This window comes from Erithacus rubecula (genome assembly GCF_903797595.1).
Source record: "Erithacus rubecula genome assembly, chromosome: 3".
Classification (NCBI taxonomy): Eukaryota; Metazoa; Chordata; class Aves; order Passeriformes; family Muscicapidae; genus Erithacus; species Erithacus rubecula.
The window spans coordinates 106,926,474-106,944,626 of record NC_136689.1 but is presented as its reverse complement, the minus strand read 5'-3'; the positions used below and the strand labels follow the sequence as shown (position 1 = coordinate 106,944,626).

Genomic DNA, 18,153 nt, shown 5'->3' with positions numbered 1-18,153 from the left:
AATCAATGATGTCTGAAAGTCATTTTAGAACAGAGTTTGGAGAAGCTCATTTGAGTGTCCTGGACTGAATAAAAATAATAGAAGCTTTAAAGGAATTTTAGAAAACTTCAGGAAATGCAAAATTATGAATTACAAGTTTTCCCTCCTGTTCTCCAAAAGCAAATTTTTAAAGCCTCCACTACAGAAATGACAAACATAATGTGCTTCTCTCACAAATGGAGAGATGAAGGCTCGTGTATTTTCCAGATGGAGTCCAAGATAAAGACAGTCTCAAATGCTGCTTTCAAGCTGGGAAAGCTTTACCATAGCAGCTAAATTGCTTTTCTCCACATTAACTGTAAGATGGTTTCAATAACCTATGGAAAAGCATTTATTTGGATGCAGTAATGGGATACAACAGTTTAATTTTCAGAAGTACTGTTCTTCTGTTGATTTAAAATAATGTATAGTTCACCAAACACATTTTTCCCCCTAATTACAGTATTTAATGGATTGCAGTAACTGCATCTTTCCCAACACTTAAATATTCATGTTAACAAGCTATCACTAGCTAAAAATGGGAAACATTGGAAATGTTCTTTCTTTTTTTGTGCTGCAGCATTTTTTGGTTTGAGAAAAAACAAAGCAAAACAAAATTATATTTTATTTTCTTCATTTGAAAAAGTATTCCCTTTTTTTTTTTTTTGGTTTGGCACCTCATGGGTACGTGAGCATGAATGCACTTGTGCATCCAGGGGTGTATGGGTCTGTGTGGGAGTGCAGGCAGACAATGTACAAATGTGGTGCAATGGTAATCTTCAAAACATTTCATAGCAGGACAAAGAAGGAACTCAGTGAGGCGAGATGTGTGTAATTTCCCTCCTTCTGGGAGGGCAAGGTTGGCAGTGGGGTTCTGAAGAGGATGGGACCACAGGTTGTCCTGAGAACTCAAGCCTATTGATTTGTAATAAATTTGTAAGATAGCTGAATGAAATGCTGTACTGTACAGCAAGACACTGTGCTTGTTTCACATTTCTCTGCCCATCAGCATGCTATGTCTGTGCATTGCACTTCCACTGGGGCACTATCCATGCAGATAAACATGCACCATGCCATCTAGAAGGATGCATTTTCCACACATTTTCATCCCAGTTACAGAAGGAAAATGCATTCACAGGGTACAAGGTGTGCCATTCCAGCCAAAAATGCACCTTTCAGTTCTAGGAGTGGTGATAAATGTTGCCACAGTGGGAGACTGAAGGTCTCTGGGCAGATTTTATACCTTTCTTTCTAACTGTGTGCTGCTCTCCACCAACCACAAGTTCTCCTCTCCTATGCTCCAGAAGCCACACAATTAGTATGGACAGATAGGCAAAAAAGGATTTTGCTTTTGAGGATTTTTGTCTCACTGAGCAACTGATACCATGTCTATCCATGTCCCTTTCCTTTTCAGTTGATGAAGCAAACTTTAATCTTCCAATCTTTTCCCAGGAGTTACATTTTCTCTGTTTTTCTGGTATTTGGGTGTCTCCTCTGTACTCCAGATATGCTGGCTAGTAGATCTACCCCTGTGCTGTTGCCCTAAACTGCATGCAAACCTCTAGGCATATGTCTCCTCCTCTGGGGAATGGGTTTTAATGGCTCTCCAGATGATGTTCCAGGGTCAAATGCAATCTAACAATTGTATTGCTGACTTCAATTAGTTTGTGGTTCACTGCAACTGCTAGATTCTCTGTTAAAATATTTCTATCCATCCAATTACGCTCCCATTTTAATTTGACTATTTGCTTTCTTGCTATAGCACTTTTCATTTATAATTACTGAATCTCCTGTAATTGATTTCAGATCATCTGGACATCAATTACTACCATTGCTACTGAGCTACTTTTTTTTATTTAGAAACTGCTCTCTAAGCACTCATTTCCATAACTATTTCAACCTTTGTACCACCTACAAATTGGATATATTCACTCTATTGCTTCCATTAAGTCACTATGAGAAATAGTGCATCATGTCTTAATTTAGGATAGCTTTCAAGATTCCCAGCAGATGTCCTTCTCCTAAAGCAACAGCAAGCTTCTGAAAATGTCCTTCTTAATTTTGCTCTTTTACTGATTTTCCTATGTCTATATTTCCTTTGGTACTTCTGTGTCATCTGGGACTATGTTTAAAGTCCTTTTAAGGTCAACCTGTATTGTATCTACTGCTTCTTTCTTCACCTACTGGATCAGTCATCCTGTCAATGAAATAAATTAGTTTGGTTGATATAATTTGTTCTTGAGAAATCTATGGTGGTTATTTCTTCTTTATCATCCTCCAGATGCTTACTAACTCTTTTATAATTTCAGTACCTTTGGATAGCAAGGTTAGGCTACCTACTTTATAATCCCTTTCACCTTTGTCCCTGATTCTACCTTCAACTATCCTTCACATGGAAGAGCTGGCCTTTGTCCCTCTTGCTCTTCCATATCTTCCTACATCCTCCACATGTTCCCCAAAATACAACTAATACTTCAGAGATCATTCTGGCCACAGTGAGATTCCAACTGGAACAAACATTTTAAAGATAAATTCCTGCTAAAACGAAACATCTTGTAAGATGCCAAGTAATGCTTCTCCACAGAGACAAACCCTCCAGCTATGAGTCTTTAAGATACAGACCTAACAATACTGGTGAAATGTTATGCCCTCATTAGTGTCTACCTGGCTACTAAACAATCAAACATATAAACCTTTCCTTTAGCCAGGCAGAATATTATGATGAAATAAGGCTTCCTGTCTTGGTCTGAAAACAACATGCAAAGACAGCATGCAGTTGAAGCCTACCACACTCTTTAGAGACAGGAACATGGAGAACAGCAGCAACCAGTATGTTTTGCTCCAAGTTAGTTGTTGACTAGAAATCTGGCCTAATCTGTTGTTATGCCCAGGTAGAATATCCAATTTCTTGAACTTTTATGTGGACTTCAAAAAAGACACCAGTCATTCTGACTCAGCATTTCTCCTTGGCTACAGGTAATCAGATATCATAGCACATTCTTTCTATCTATCACACAATTGCCAAGTCATTTCAAGTTCACTAGAATGTATCACACCATTTATTCCATTTTATTATCCCTTTAGAAGAAATAAATGCATTAGCTGTGAAGGGAGGGCTGAAAAGAATGCAAGGGAAAAACATTCTGTTTCATCTTATCCTACCTAGGCTCAATAATTCAATAGCTTAAAGAAAACAAGAGCAGGAGATTGTACCCATTATTATGGCAGTTGTATACTTTAAGTCAGTATGACAGACTGCAGCTGGGGAACGAAATTATTCAAATAAGGAAAAAAAACATTAATTCAGTGTATAGAGTTATTTCTCTTGACTGGACAAAAATTTCTGGCATTAGCTAAGTTTGCTTGTTTTGATGTAACCTATCCAAATCATTTGGTTTGCAAGGGCATTACCTACTCTGCAGTAATATTTCCTTGTTCTGCTGCCCTCTAGGCCATAGGAAATTGCAAAAACAAATGAGAGAAAACCCCTGAATATTAGCTACAGCAAAAGAATTACAGGCCTTGTGGTTTTTAATCATGTTAGCTGTCAACACAGCAAATGACCATGCCTTGGTATTTGGGAGAAGATCGTGGACTTTTTTGTTCCTCCTTTTCTAACACAAGCACTTTAAAGCTCTTCTTGAGCTATACAGAGCATATTGTTGATACCAATTTCCACACTGTATACATTTAGAAGAAAGGTGCTTATAATTGCTAAGCTAACCTCCTCATTAAAGCTCTCTTATGGACTTGCTGGCTCAAACTAAGCAAAGAAGCACAGAAATTTTAAGTGGGCTTTAATTCTAAAACAGTTTGAAGGAATTAAAAAGCATCACAGGGAAAGCATGAACCCAGTTCCTTTGAGCTTTGGAGTAATTGCCCACCCCAAATCTGTGCTTTGGATGCAATTAAAGTGTAAATAGTCTATAATGTTCCATCTCCTTTCAGCTGTTCCTGCAATTTGTCATTGCATTTACCAATTATCAAAGATCTTTCCTCTAACAAGATTCTCCATCTTTCCAGTTAATTTCCAGTTTTCACCCATGTATCCAGAAATAAAGATGGCAGTGTGCTGAACTTAGGAGATGCTATCCATTTCCAGCAGCAGAATGAGCTGCTGTGCTGAATTTAGCATTTGCTGCTACAGGGAGAAACTGGTTAGAATGGCTATGTACTTATGTGAACACAAGTAGCTGAAATAAATACCATAGGAATGCTACGAATGACATTCTCTGCCAATTCTCCTTTGAATAAATATTCAAATTACATAAAAACTTCACTTAAAGCTATCTGAAACCTCTGGACTAGACTGCAACACAAATTAAACTAACCATAAGTTATCTGAAGTGAGAACACCGCCAGCAGAGCTTTTAGTGTTGATTACATCCAGCTTGAAATTTTACTTTCAGTTGGTACCCTTCTTATTATAATATGAATCATGGAATATTTAATATAAAATCAGACCAATGGCAAACAGAGCCATCAAAGTCCTGTTTCTCTGATTTTCAAGTGGGTGAGCTTCCATTAATGAGGTCTGGTTTTCCCAAGGCAATAGTAAAACTTAAAAGTATGAATGAATGAAGATACAGTTATTAGTCTAATCCAGAATGAAGATCTCAGCATTTAACAGAAAAGTACCTTTGTATCATTAATTCTTATTGAATTATTGTTAATGCTCATGGATTAATAAGGAAAAAAAAAAGAAAGGATATTACACTCCACATAAAAAAGATGAGGAAACCATTCTTATGCAACGGTGTAATTTTTTTTAATGCTGAATGAAATAGAATCTTCCTTTAGGTCACTGAGATGTGAGGGAATGCTGGAAAAAGGGTGCAGCAATGAGAGGCATGGGTCCAAGTCCAGTGCTCACTATGTAAATGGAAAGTTCTCATTAGTTTCAGTAGGACTTAGATCTGCCTTTCATGTGGTCATTTTGAAAAGCAAAGCTCAGGGGTCTGGGGAGGGTTATTGGCAAGCAGCAGTTAGGGCAGAACAGCAGCCACCCACAGTGAGAGCTGAGGCAGAGGAGGCTGGCTGTCAGACCTAGAGTCGTTTCCAGGCTTTTGTGCAAGCCTCTTTCATTCCTTGGTCAAGAACACAACAGGCAAGTCATACACTGATGATGGAACCATAAAGGTGTAGATTTCTCAGTTTTCAAAAGCAGTATTTCCAACTTCCACTGGACACATTAATATTAATCCTACTTGAAAGGGTAAAATGAAAGACTTGTGCTGCGCAGAAGCAAGAGAAGTTGGCAAAGCCCACAGCCAGCAGGAAGTCTATTCAAAAGATTAATTAGAGCCACAGAAACCCTCTAGCCCATCAGAGCCTTCCTTAAAGAACATTTTGAGTAGTTTAGCAGAATTGCTAATGATTTAGTGCATGAGCTACAGAACTACTGCGATTAGTAGGTTAGTGCTCTCATACTGACCGTGAATTGTTGTGAAGCTGATTTACATACAGCTTTATAAGAGAATGCTCATCAGCCACAGGACTGGCTGCATTTATACCCCCAAGTAACCTGAATGATTCAAACAATGAAACCTTGTTAATATCTCAAAAAGAATACACAGAGTGTTCAGAGAGGGTTCGTAACAACAAATCCAATTAATTTAGAAGAATACTGATTTGGCTGTAGGGTGCTTTTTCTTTCCAATCAAAAGATGCAAATTAAATTTATAAAAGGTGAAAATAAAAATACTGAAAATAAGCTGTAAAACTCTTAAAATCCTGCCACATCAATGGAACAAAAGTTACAAAATTTCTAATATACAATCAATGCAATTGATACAGGGTACAGATAATTCTAGAAGAGCCAGAATGACTGCTGCATCATGGAAAATTTTAACTATACAGGGATGTCACAATATCCACTTATAAGGAAATATGGGTACCTATGCTTGAGGGGGGTGGTACTATCACCTGCCTTCAGGTGATTCTCATCAAGGAGTGTTTTCTAGGAAAAAAAACGGAATTCTAACAGCTCAGGAAGCATGGATGTTTAAACCTGACAGTTAAAGACAGTCAGTTACTAACAAGGACAAAAGTAAAATAATCAGGTGTGTTTTACAGGCAAAGAAAGCCAAGCAGCACAGTAGACAGTGCTGTGAGTGTTACTGCAGGTCCCTGGCCTAAGGAGCAAAGTGTGTTTTTGTTGATCGAGCACAGGGACATCCTGGGAATAAACAGAAGCATCAGCAACACTCCTAAAGAGTGCTGCTCTTAGTGACCTCTCCTGGAGAGGCTACAAATGCTTCACCCTGCCTTGCACATAAACCCACATATATTCCAGCAGCAGAAATGAATCTGCATTTGCAGTCTCTCTGTATAGGCAGCAGATCTGGCCTTGGGGGCTGCTTTGGGACTGGCTTTCAAAAAGCATCTCAGTCACACCCACTTGCACTGAGATAACACTGAGAATTTACAGTTTACAGCTCGTGGTAGCAAAATTCATAAATCAAAGCAGTAGTAAACCATCTCTACTCTGACTTTGCAGTGTACACTGCAGATTTGGTTTCAGTTTTGGTGTTAAAATATGTAGCTGTGCACATCCAGAGATTGTGTTTAGTCATTTGGGAACACTGAAGCACTGACACACACAGCAGGAATCAAGCAATAAAATGCACCCAAGGAAGACACATTGCTCATCTTCCCAAAGACAGCAGGAAGTTATTTTCTTACCACCTTCTTACCTATGTACATTTGTAGGCTTACAAAGATGGGGTCACACAGCTAGCAAATGCTATACACATATTTTGGTTGGATGAGCCAAAATATTGAGTCAAAATGTACACAGTCAGTTGCAATCACCTCATCTTAGGGATTTATGTTTCTGACTTTCCTTGCTTGTATACTGACGGGTCAGTCACCATACTCCAAGACTACCTCTTCTCCCTTGTTGATTTTAATGAAAATCAGAATGGTTTAAAAGGAAGAGAAAGGATATCTCGCTCTATCTTGGAAGTATGAAGACATCTTCTCTTTGTTCATCCATATCTTGCAGTATGATGCATGCAAGCAATTGCATGACCCAGTTCCTATTCCCATAGTGATGTTACAAAATAGTTCCTCTCCAGTTGCCCATTTTAAGTCCCTCTGGGAGGGTGCCTGGGGTTGCATACGAGCACATTTAATGGGTCAGAATGGTTCAAATGAGAGCTGAAATTCAGTGCTCGGCTGTGGGGAGCTTGGGGTGCCTTAACTCCAGCTCTCCATTCAGGTGTCTGGGTGCCAGTCCAAATCAACCAAGGTATTTCTCTGCCCATATCTCTTGATTTTACTGTGTGAGAGGGTTTGGTTTTTTTTACCCCTGTGAGGGAAGTGAAAATTGAAACTTCCACCACTATCATAAAATGATTTAGTGCATAAATAAGGATAAGAACTCACCTTCTGTTTGCAAAAGGGCTTCCTGAGGGAACAGAATGGGAGAAGAGTGTGTCGTTCATGCTGGTTACAGGTCGGGGGGGCCTGAAAGGCAAAATATCCAGCTGCATTAACTTTGTACCAAACCCCTCTCCATCAGCAACAGTACTGATGTAGAACAGAACAAGCCTGTGTAAAGTAACATTGCAACTGGCATCTTCTTCTATACCTAGTAATAGTTTCAAATTATAGATACTGCAGTTCTAAAAAGTTGATAAACATACACTGATAGGGAAGGAAATAATGCCTTTGTGTGCTCTGAGGTGAGTTTTAAGCAATATCCTTGACTTTTCCCTCCCTGCTTTGGCAGAATAGCCACAATGCCAATGTTCCTCTCCAGAGGCAAAATCCAGGGTGCAGTCCCTGCTTTAACCAGCCAGGACGAGCACTGGCAGTCAGTTTTCTGTGGCACCATGGAGGTCTGCAGCATGGAACTGCCATAAATGATGCATCTTTTCATGAATTATTCTTGGTGCTAAGCTCCATGCTGTCACATCCACATTGTGACCACAGTGTACCCAAGTCCTCAGCATCCATAAAATACATGCAGAATTTTTAACTGATTTGATGGCAAAGCTTGTTAACTGGTATATCAAACCCCCCTCAAAACCCCCCTCAAAATTTAGAGTAAGTATTTAGTTCCTAGTATTTAGGACCCATTAGTAATGATGATTTTATTATTACAATCTTTATTTCCTGCTTTTACAAAAATGAAACAAGAAGGCATTTTCCTCTGCTTTCTTTTACTGTCTACTCTTAAAAAATAATCTTTGTATAATTTTCTTCTTCTGTATCCATTAAGGAGAAATTTCCCCTTCTTAGCAGACTTATTATGGAACATTGGGCAAAAGATCTATCTGCTCAAGAACAGCTAAAAGGTATGTTATTAAAATCACAGGACTTTCAGTCAGATATGAGCAGAATCTGAAGCCACATATAATTCAGACCTCAATTTGGTTAATATTCCCTTTAGTCTCTGCGGAAGATCTATCTTACATTTTGAATTCTGCAGGTGTGCAATGAGAAATATGGCAGCCAGCAAAATATTCACTGGGCTCCAATTGTGCAAGACAATTGTTCAACCAAAGCATTTCCAAGAAATCCAGATCTGCATAGAACTGAGCTATTACTATATATTTTGTCCTCTAACTTGTATAGAACAGGCAAAAAAAAATGGTATTTGAATAATTCAAAACAATTTCTCAGCATGGTAATGCCACACTGATTTTAAGAAGTTTAAAACTGTGAAAAGAAAGAGATAATATATAGTACAGTTTTAACCTAACCCAGCATCTGCAGAACCTCATGAAAACGTCCAGTTCTGATCAGTTATGAATTTGAGAAGCAGTCCTTTGTCCTTTGTACTTATAGAGAAGTGTTTAATGTTTTTTTTTTGTAATACCGAGATTATAACAATTTTTCCAAGCTTTTCCTCCAACAAGTGTACTAAAGAAGAAAAATACTCACCAAGTATCTCTTTTGTAGGCAGAATAAAATGGAAAAGAGATCATTAATTAAATTGTCAGCTTAATACATACATGGTCTAAGTAATACATTGGACCATTCTTATGACCCTGGTTCTGTAAAAAGTGTGAGAGCCTCTATGCATAAAAGGTCATTGATCTGTCTACAAAAGCAAAGTTACTCTTGAGTACAAATGTCTCTATACCCAAGACTCTGCTAAGGTTTCCTGATAAACATTACTTTGTCAATTCTCATAATGAGAAAAATTACATTAAACTAATCTGGAACTTTCCCAAGGCAAGTTTCTTAAAGGCTGATGCCCACTGTCACAGTCCTCAGCTTCCACTGGAATATCAAATAGATAGATGTTCAAACACATGGAGTTCTGTGATAAGGTAAGACAAGAACAACAGACTTTATTGCAAAGTAAAGGAAAACTTAGCTATTGAGTATAGATTATATCTTTCTGAGGTTATTTTTAGACTCCTGAGTGATTAAGCTTTCTGATAAAAGTGAGCTATTGATACTGAATTAACTATCCTCAAGGAAGCCAAAAACACTTAATGCTATTGAAATATGCTATGTAATAAAAACATGCAACCAAATTAAATAGGAGGAATTTTCCAAAGTGCTCCAGGCTGCTCTAACCTGTTTACACTGATGTCAAAAACAATGCTCCCACAGGCTTAAGATAGAAATTAAGTCAGGCCAGTGAAGAATGGATTTGAAAAATACTTCCATGGCCATGCCATTTGTCATCTTTGTAGCATGGAATTTCTTTCATGTTGTTGTTCTTATGTACAGAGAGGAAAAATGACCCTTCCATCAGTGGGAGGAGTTCTACCATTAGGTTTATGATGCCTTGATAACTACTTCTCTAGATGAGGCTTCAGATGTATTTCTTGCTTAATTCAAAATTTTGTGTGGCACCAGTAAAACAAAAAAAACCAAACATGCAGTCTTTTTGTCTGGTGCCAGTCAAAGGTGGAATAGCAATCAAAAGAAAAGTCTCTGTAGTAATGCAGGGAGCACTTGTCCCCATTTAAGCTAGAAGCTAAGAAAAGGATATTGTTTTGTTGCCAAAATTCTTCCATCTAATGAAAATATAACTCCCCTTTTTGCCTGGATTCCTGCCCAGAACTGTTTCTCCTAACTTCCATTATGTTTAAAAATAAAAATGGCATCAGTGAGAAGATATTCTCAAGGTTCTGTAGCATACCTCTCCCCTCAGTTAATTTGTGTCAATTATGCTGTAGATCATGATACCTCCACAACTTACAGGTTTCTCACTCATGCATCATTCTAGTCAATATATATTGCCAAGTTATTTTACCATCCATCTATGAATAAAGAGAAACTGTCATAAAACAGAATAGATGGTGGTTTGTTCTCACATCCCATCACTCTAAATTGTCTGCATATTTAGGAATAAGGGGAGGTGTTAATTTCACAGCAAAAATTTGGATCAGTTCCTATTTAATTATGATACCTTCCCCTTGCCTTGCCTAAATGCATTTAATCTATTCACAGTAGCCCAGTTTTCACTACCTTTTATATTCTGACATATCCACAGGCCTCCAAGATCCCTCAGCCAACAGGGAACAGAGGCTTCTCTTTCAGTTTCAAGCCCTCTGTCTCTCTCCATTTCCCTTAAGGATGGCCAAAATCTGCCCTGTGAAATTATCACTGACTTGCCAGCAGGGCCAGGCACAGCAGAGAGAGAGCTCAGCAGATCCAACTCTGGATCATTTCTGCCAAGGAACAACAACCTCCCAGTACTCTTCCATAAAGAGGTGCAAGGGTTTTAACTGACAATTAAGTGTGACAGGGATTTGGCACTATGTATCTGTCAGAGGCACCTTGTCTCTGAAGACCAGAGCACTCTCTTACACCTTGAAGTTCAGCTATAACCACATATGGAGGATCATCAGCATAGTTCATCCTTAAAATGTCAGGTGGGTTGGGTGAACTTTCCAGGTGTTGCCCAGCCACAATGGCTGGTGTGCACTTGCCCTTAAAGATGTTACATACAAATATTCAGGATGAACAAAGGTAAATATATGTAATAATTACTGACTAGAACAGTTCCATCAGCCAGTAAAACAGATATGCAGTATGTAAATACAATTCTAATAGCTGCTGCCTGAAATGCTTTAGTCAGTAGCTCTGGGAACACGGTTAAGAAAGATATTTTCTTAAGAAATTTACCAGAATAAGAGAAACACTTTAAAGACAGTACTTTTGGAATATTTTTTTCCAATTTAATTTCTTTGCACCTTTCTTCCAACCAATGTCTTAATTTTTCCTTAATTTTATGGGAAACAATGTTTTTTTCGTTTTTTTTTTAAAGGACCCATGAAGCAAAGGTAAGCCACATAGATAAATGAGAAAATCTTAATGTCTGCCACTATGGGTTGTGGAAATGCTTTAGGTAAAAAGCCATCCAAAGTGGTACTTTCCCCACCCTGCACAAATACATTTTCTTTCTGCTTTGGGTTTCTTGACTCCTGCAGAAAAAAAGTAGTAACATGCTACTACACCAAAAAATAATCTTGCTTTCTCAATATATCAAAACATAAGAATAATTGACTCTTTTCAAGTGACTTGGCAGTTGAAGGCACATTTTCTATGCAGACTCACACAATTCTTCAAGGCTGGGGGAAGCCACAGCTCCACTAAAGTCAGTGAGAACTCTGAGACTGTTTTTATTACAAAATTGGTCTGATTTTACTTTTCTCTGGTGCCTTATGTCATGACAAACCAGTGACAATCCACTGAAGTTAAAGAGTCTCTAGATGACAGAACTGATGTTCTCAGCATCAATACATCCCAAAGTGCTGAACCTCCATGAAATTGCATGGACATCTCTTGAGGGGACATTTCAAATTGTGTCCCAGTATTTGACTGTATGTATATGTCCCACTGATTTCTCAAGTGAAGTCACACCCTTTTACAGAACTCTTTTACACCAAACACCTCTTCCAGCAAATTTGCACTTGTGATGCATTGAGCTGGACAAGCCACATCTGCCTCCTGCTTTGTTCAGAGCTGTAGTATCTACATTTGGTGCAAGCAACTTCTACAACAAAGCTTACTTCATCTACAGCACACAGATACTTACACAATATGAGCCAGGTTTAGAGGTTTTTCAGGCTGGTCAGGGAACATTGGGTGCAAAGGTTCACGGCTGGAAGCACAGCTTAAAGACTTGCTAAGTGCATTAGTTAGCTTCTTAGCAGGTGATTTCTGGGAGGAACAAGGAAGGTAGAGGTAATCTGGACAAGTAAGGTGCATACTGTTTCTGCTATAGGAAGCACAAAACAACAGGAAGCCTAACAGCTCAGGTAACTATGGACATGTCATCCCCCATCCCAAGGGGAATGTCACCCCCTTGCCTCCCTCCCACACCAAGAGTCTGGTAAGGCAAAAGAGTGCTGTTTGGAGAAGGATTACTGTTATCTTCAGCAGCCTTTAGAGCAGGCTGGGGTGTATCTATAGGGACAGTTGCCATGGCTTTTTTGCAATGCTGGACTCAGGCAGTGTTGAAGGAAGAACAGCACAGTTTGTGTTGCCTGGATCAGGGCTGGCTTGTACCTCACCAGCTTGGGAGTGCAAGAATGGATCTGAGGGTGCTTGTCCCTATAGATACACTCCACGGGACACCAGTCCCCTCCTGGATGTGGGCCAGGCAGCAGGCTGCTTTGTTCTTCCCCCTCACTAGTATTTCCCTCCTCACCTCCTAACCCTGTACTGTTCAGCTGCTACTACAAAGCTTCTCTTCCACCTCCTGTGGCCACTGACCACTGGAGAATGGAAATTTGAGACAGAGGCTTGCCAGGAATTGCCCCACCTTGGCAACAGCACTTCAAAAGAGATTGACACACTGTCACTGTCCTCTAAGGATGGGGAGGGTCTGTGCAAGAAGCATAACTTCCATCAGCATGTAAAAAAAAAAAAAAATCATTTTTTGCTTTCTGTTTTGTTTGGAGCCTATAGAGTTGAGGAGTAAACTCAACTTGCCATCTAAGGGATCTCTGAGATCTAGGGTGTCTTTCAGGCTGTGTGAGGATTCTCAGGGAATTCAACTCGGCTCTCTGTGATTCAGTTCTCTGCCAATGAAAGAGGGTTAGCGATCCTTACACTGTCTCCTCTCCCCAAAACATAGCTCTAGAGGTTGAAATTGAAAATTCTTTCTGGAATTTGACAGAAAGGGTTTCGTATTCGTGCATACACATCCTGCATCGACTTATGATTGTCACCAAGTCCATAATGAAATATCTCTATTAGAAAACTCCAACCGAAATACGTAAAGTTAAAGCTCTTTCATTATAAATGCAATTTCACTCTGAGTTGAGAACAGTTAATTTCCACAGCACCCATGAACACTCCAGTCTGCATGTGGAGCTTGATACTGATGTACTATGGAGAATGCTAACCAGGTTTGAACAGATGCTAATCAATGCTACCGAAAGGCAACTTCAAACTTAAAGCAAAACATTTGTTTCTGGCAAGGAAACATTTGAAAGCACTAGGCATGTGGTCACATTTTTGTCTTTTGCTGAGCAGAAATCTTAAGTTTTCCAATTACTTCCTACCTCTAATTACAGCTCCCTGGGTACATCAAAAAATGGATTTTATAGCACAAATTGCTGTTAGGAATGGAGTCTGAGCTACATAGTGGGCACTTTTCCTTTTCAGATACTAAACTCTAGCCATTTGTGTCTATGCAACAAACAGCAATTAGGACCCACAAAAACAATTACAAACCCAGGTCTGCTGGGATACAGTGCAGGGCTGTATGGCATACAGAGCAAACCATGTCAAATTTAACTCCTGCCTGTTTCACCAACAGAAGACTGAGCATTTAAAAAATATTAAACATCAGAACTTTGTTACAAAACAAACACAAAGCACTGTACAAATGGGAGCTTTTGCCATATGCATAATTTTCCTTTTTTTAACAATATAATTTTGAAATGTTTGAGATTAATTAGGTATTTTCTGCTGATCTCTGGATTTGAACCCCTAAGGGTTTTGATGTTCTGTAACCAAGGGGCTCTATTGGGGCTTTGCCCCAGTCCACGCAAAGCTGAGTCCCCAGGTCTCATGCCCTTCAGGGAAGGTTAAGGTTCCAGCAGCTGCTGACACTTCTCTTTCAGCTTAGAAAAAACACTGCATTATTTTGATTAACAACAAAAAGCCTGAAGTGAGCTTTTCTCTGTAGTAAACACTACCGTGATCTAAGCCTGTGACCACACTCTAATCTACAGTGCCAGGATCATCCCAAATGCTACGCATATGCTGCAGCCACTCAACTGAAAATATTGATGAATGAGCATTAAGTATTCACCATTTCATTTACACGCAGCCAAAGAGAGCAAGCCAATGAGGATTTACCGTGAGTCCTGTGGGAAGGGGAGAAGCTGCCATGAGCCTGGTGCCAGCCCCTCCTGCGCTGCCCCAGCGCGGCACACAGCGTCACAGGCGCCCCAGATCCTCACCCAGCAAAGACCATTCCCACCTCCACGCTCTCCCGATGGCTCCCCAGCCCAGAGCCTCCCAGACAGGGTCACTAATCCCAATGCCAGCCCGCCTGAGCCAGACAGCTGCCCAGAGCTGTGGCTGGGGGCTTCTCTGCTGGCTGGAGGGCAGAGCAGTCTGCAGCGAGGCAGGAGCCTTCCCTTACCCATGACGTGTACTCTTTCATTTGGTGCTGGTTGCTGTGGGAACCGCTGGCATGGCCCCTCCAGAAGCAGTCCTGACAGAGCTGGTAATTGTGACACTGCTGGCAGCGGTAGCGAAAGCCCATCATGCTCTCGCTGTGGCAGTAGGAACACTCGACGGGGTGGAAGACTGTGAGAGGAGGAAATGTGAGCCAAAACCAAAACAAAGAGACACCCAGAAAAAGTTTATGGACAAACCCCACTTATGGACAAACCCCAAACTGAAGGGTGTTCCCTTCTTTGTTTAAAGCAATCTGCAGCGTTGCTGACAGAGCTGACCCATGAAAATACAGCAACCTGTGCTAAACCATGGGCAACACTTCCTACACTGGGCACCAAACCCTTCTTCACTTCTGAGCTGGTATCTGTACCTCCTGCTCACAGCAACAAAAAATGTGTGTGCTCAGTGTCTAACAGAATACCTGACATTACAGAGGAGGGTCATGAAGGTGAGGGCTCTCCTATGAAGAAGGCTGAGAGAGTTGCTCAGCCTGCAGAAGAGAAAGCTCCAGGGAGTCCTTAGAGCAGCTTTCCAGTACCTAAAAGGACTACAAGAGAACTGGAGAGGGACTTTTGTCAAGGGCACACAGGGATAGGACAAGGGGCAATGGGTTCACTGAAAGAAGGTGGGTTTAGATTGGGTATTAGCAAGAACATCTCTGAGGATGGTGAGGGACTGGATTGTGTTGCCTGAAGAAGTTGTGGATGACTGATCCCTGCAAGTGTTCAAGGCCAGGGTGGATGGAGATTTGAACAACCTGGTCTAGTGGGAGGTGTCCCTGCTGGGAGTTGGAACTGCATGATCTTTAAGGTCCCTTTCAACCCAAACTATTCTATGATAGAGGAAATTTGTATTTGGAAAAATCCACTGCAGCTGCACCACTAGGAGAAGCTGAATGTTTTGTTGAGCTTTAAGCAGCTGAAGTGAGGCACCTTGGAAGAAAAGTCAAACTCAGCTGTATGACTGCTGAAAGGATAAAAGTGTACTTAGGCATGTTATTGTCTCTTAATTACTGCTGTCTCATCTGTACAAGTGGTGTCATTTAGGTACCTATATGGAGTTGAACATGTAGCTTTGGATGCCCAGATGTGTGATGCTGGCCTTTGGAGGGACCTGCTCTCTGTTCAGAAGCAGACAGTGACAAGGAGGCAAGTCAGGACACTAAAGCATCAACTGATGTTTTGAAGCACCTTCCAAGCAACAGTGCTATTTCTGTTCCTCTTTCCTCACTACAGCATGTACCCAATTTACCACAGGGTACTGAACATCCCCTTGTTCTCAGGCACCCTCTGTCTTTCTGTCATAAGGTTCAGTCTGGGAAAATCTGGATCCATGCTGAATGTGTCAAGGGTTTAATTCCTTGCCAGAATTTTGCAGCAGGAAGGGTTTCTGCTCTAGGCTAGGAATCATTGTGAAGCTGGTGAGGGACAGGGGTGGATGACAAGAGCTTAAGGAAGGTGGGATAGATAGGTTGCTTTGTAGCTAAAAAGAACTTGGGAACATCACCGAACCCACCCTGGTGCCTTTCAGTTGAAGAAGGATTTGATTGGCACAGGAACACAAACAACTTTTCCTCCTTTTCCTTTTATCACCAAAAATGGATGCACACTATCCACAGGGAACTTCCTTTTCAGAGGATATGGTCTGGCAGTGTAGACTCAGGAGTAGGTCCTTCCTCAGGACCTTCTGGCTGGTGTTTTGCATTGCACTGGACACCTCCTGCCAGGAATTCTGTACGAACGGGAACTGCCAAGCTGCTCCCTCTCTGCTGCCATATGTCACAGCTAATAAAAGTTGTGGTCTTGACAGTTTACCAAATATAAGTGTGCGAATGGGTGAAGTCCTATCACTCCTCGCTTATCCAGAGCACAGGAGGAGACATGATCAGTTTAACTGCCTGAGCACAGCAAAATTTAAGCCATGTTCCTGGCTGAATGACCAACAGACTTCTTAAAATATTTTACCAGTCACTGTAAAAATAGCACATGGAGTCAATGAAGCCAACATAGTAGCTTTTACAAAACCATCTACAGAGTGTGAAAATTGTCACACCAAAGTTTATTCTTGTAACTGTGTTTTGGCATCATCTCTTTACTTACCATTTTCAACATTTGCCAGTCGATGCAGGAGTGGTAACCATACTAGACACTGTGGTGGGGGATCAGACATGAGAGTATCCAAGAAAGTGTTTAATGTCACTTTTTTCTGCTCAAACAAGCAAACAAACATGCCAAAAAAAAAAAAAAAAAAAAAAAAAAAAGCAATTAGACATCTCAATATTCTTTTATCTTGTCTCTACAGAAACACTTGGGAATGAATTTCAAACACTGTTTGCCTGTAGCCCTGATTTACTAAAAAGAACAAGTGATACTAGCAGAAGCTTTTCCAGACTATTTTTAGTGGGTACAATGATACAACTGATGACTAGAAGTCATTCTCACAAGGCTGGGTTGGAGACACTCAGCTCCCACTCACTTCCAGACTCTCTTCTACCATCACTGCCTGAAGATGCTTTGTGGTTAAGGGTGGTATTCAGTTCTGCATGTTCTCATCTGTTCTGAGTATTGTGTGACAAGTACAAGTGCGTGCAGGGTATTGCTGGGTATGACCAATTTTCAAATGAAAAATCACTGCTGATGGTACTCCAAAACAGAAAACGAGAGAAAATACTGGCAAAGGAGTACAAATCTGAAAGAAATACAGGATAAGGAGACACCAGCACAGGCAATTTGTTAGCATAATTTAAGCATTGCTTGTCTGAGGAGCAATGACAACTAGTTATGGGTGAGCTCTGATTGTGGGATGTCAAGATTGTATATGCTTAGGGACTGCAACTGTTCTTAAACCCTTCACACACACCTTTATGCACTCAGAGATCTATGCCTCTTTAAATTTCAAAGAGATTTAAACTCTAAGATGTCCCTGTTGATTTTAAAAATGCAATTTAGGGCCTTAAATTTCTTAGGTGTCTGGAAAAAGTAATTACAAATCTTAGTTCATTTGTTTTTTCATCAGCAACTAAGCCTCCCTTAAATAAAATTTAAGATACAAAAATATTGAGTCCTGCTGAGAATATATTTGTAGATATATTTCACAGACATACATATTTAAGTAGTATCCTCATGTCCAAAGGGATGGCTAAATTTTCATATCTGACTGCATATGCTTTAGCTTGATAAAGAACTGTGGTTGCCCCATGAGGAAGCTGAGCAGCAGTTATGCAGTGACACATATCATCTCTGTGTGTTGTGGAATTCTTTTAAGAGCTGAGTTTTCCAGATGGAATATCTGTGCTCCATTTATACACAATTACCACCAGATGTAAGTAAAAACATTATTTCTCTTATACACTGAGTGATCAATGGGAAACATTTCACACTGCACCAGTCTCAGGGATGAAATACTCAAGATATTTGGATGTTTGTCCCTAGGAGAAAATACCTCAGGCTACTGTGAAAATTGGATTGATTCTTTAATGAACAGAAATAGCTAGAATATGAGCTCTAAATCTCACTGGAATAC

General features: G+C 40.2%; 1 protein-coding gene across 35 annotated transcripts in view; it reads right to left on the bottom strand.

The window, feature by feature from the left end:
* The window catches only part of DTNA (dystrobrevin alpha), a 219,254-nt gene that overhangs the window by 37,489 nt on the left and 163,612 nt on the right, over positions 1 to 18,153 (bottom strand). For 22 of the 35 annotated variants that reach the window (XM_079299396.1, XM_079299405.1, XM_079299414.1 and 19 more), the window contains 5 exons: positions 16,731 to 16,836; positions 14,594 to 14,760; positions 12,029 to 12,153; positions 7,408 to 7,488; positions 5,453 to 5,542 (listed from right to left, as the gene is read on the bottom strand). In XM_079299396.1, the coding sequence (XP_079155522.1) occupies positions 5,453 to 5,542; positions 7,408 to 7,488; positions 12,029 to 12,153; positions 14,594 to 14,760; positions 16,731 to 16,836 (569 nt within the window). The remainder of the gene's footprint in view (positions 1 to 5,452; positions 5,543 to 7,407; positions 7,489 to 12,028; positions 12,154 to 14,593; positions 14,761 to 16,730; positions 16,837 to 18,153) is intronic. The other 13 variants (XM_079299402.1, XM_079299409.1, XM_079299408.1 and 10 more) reach the window with 1 other exon arrangement.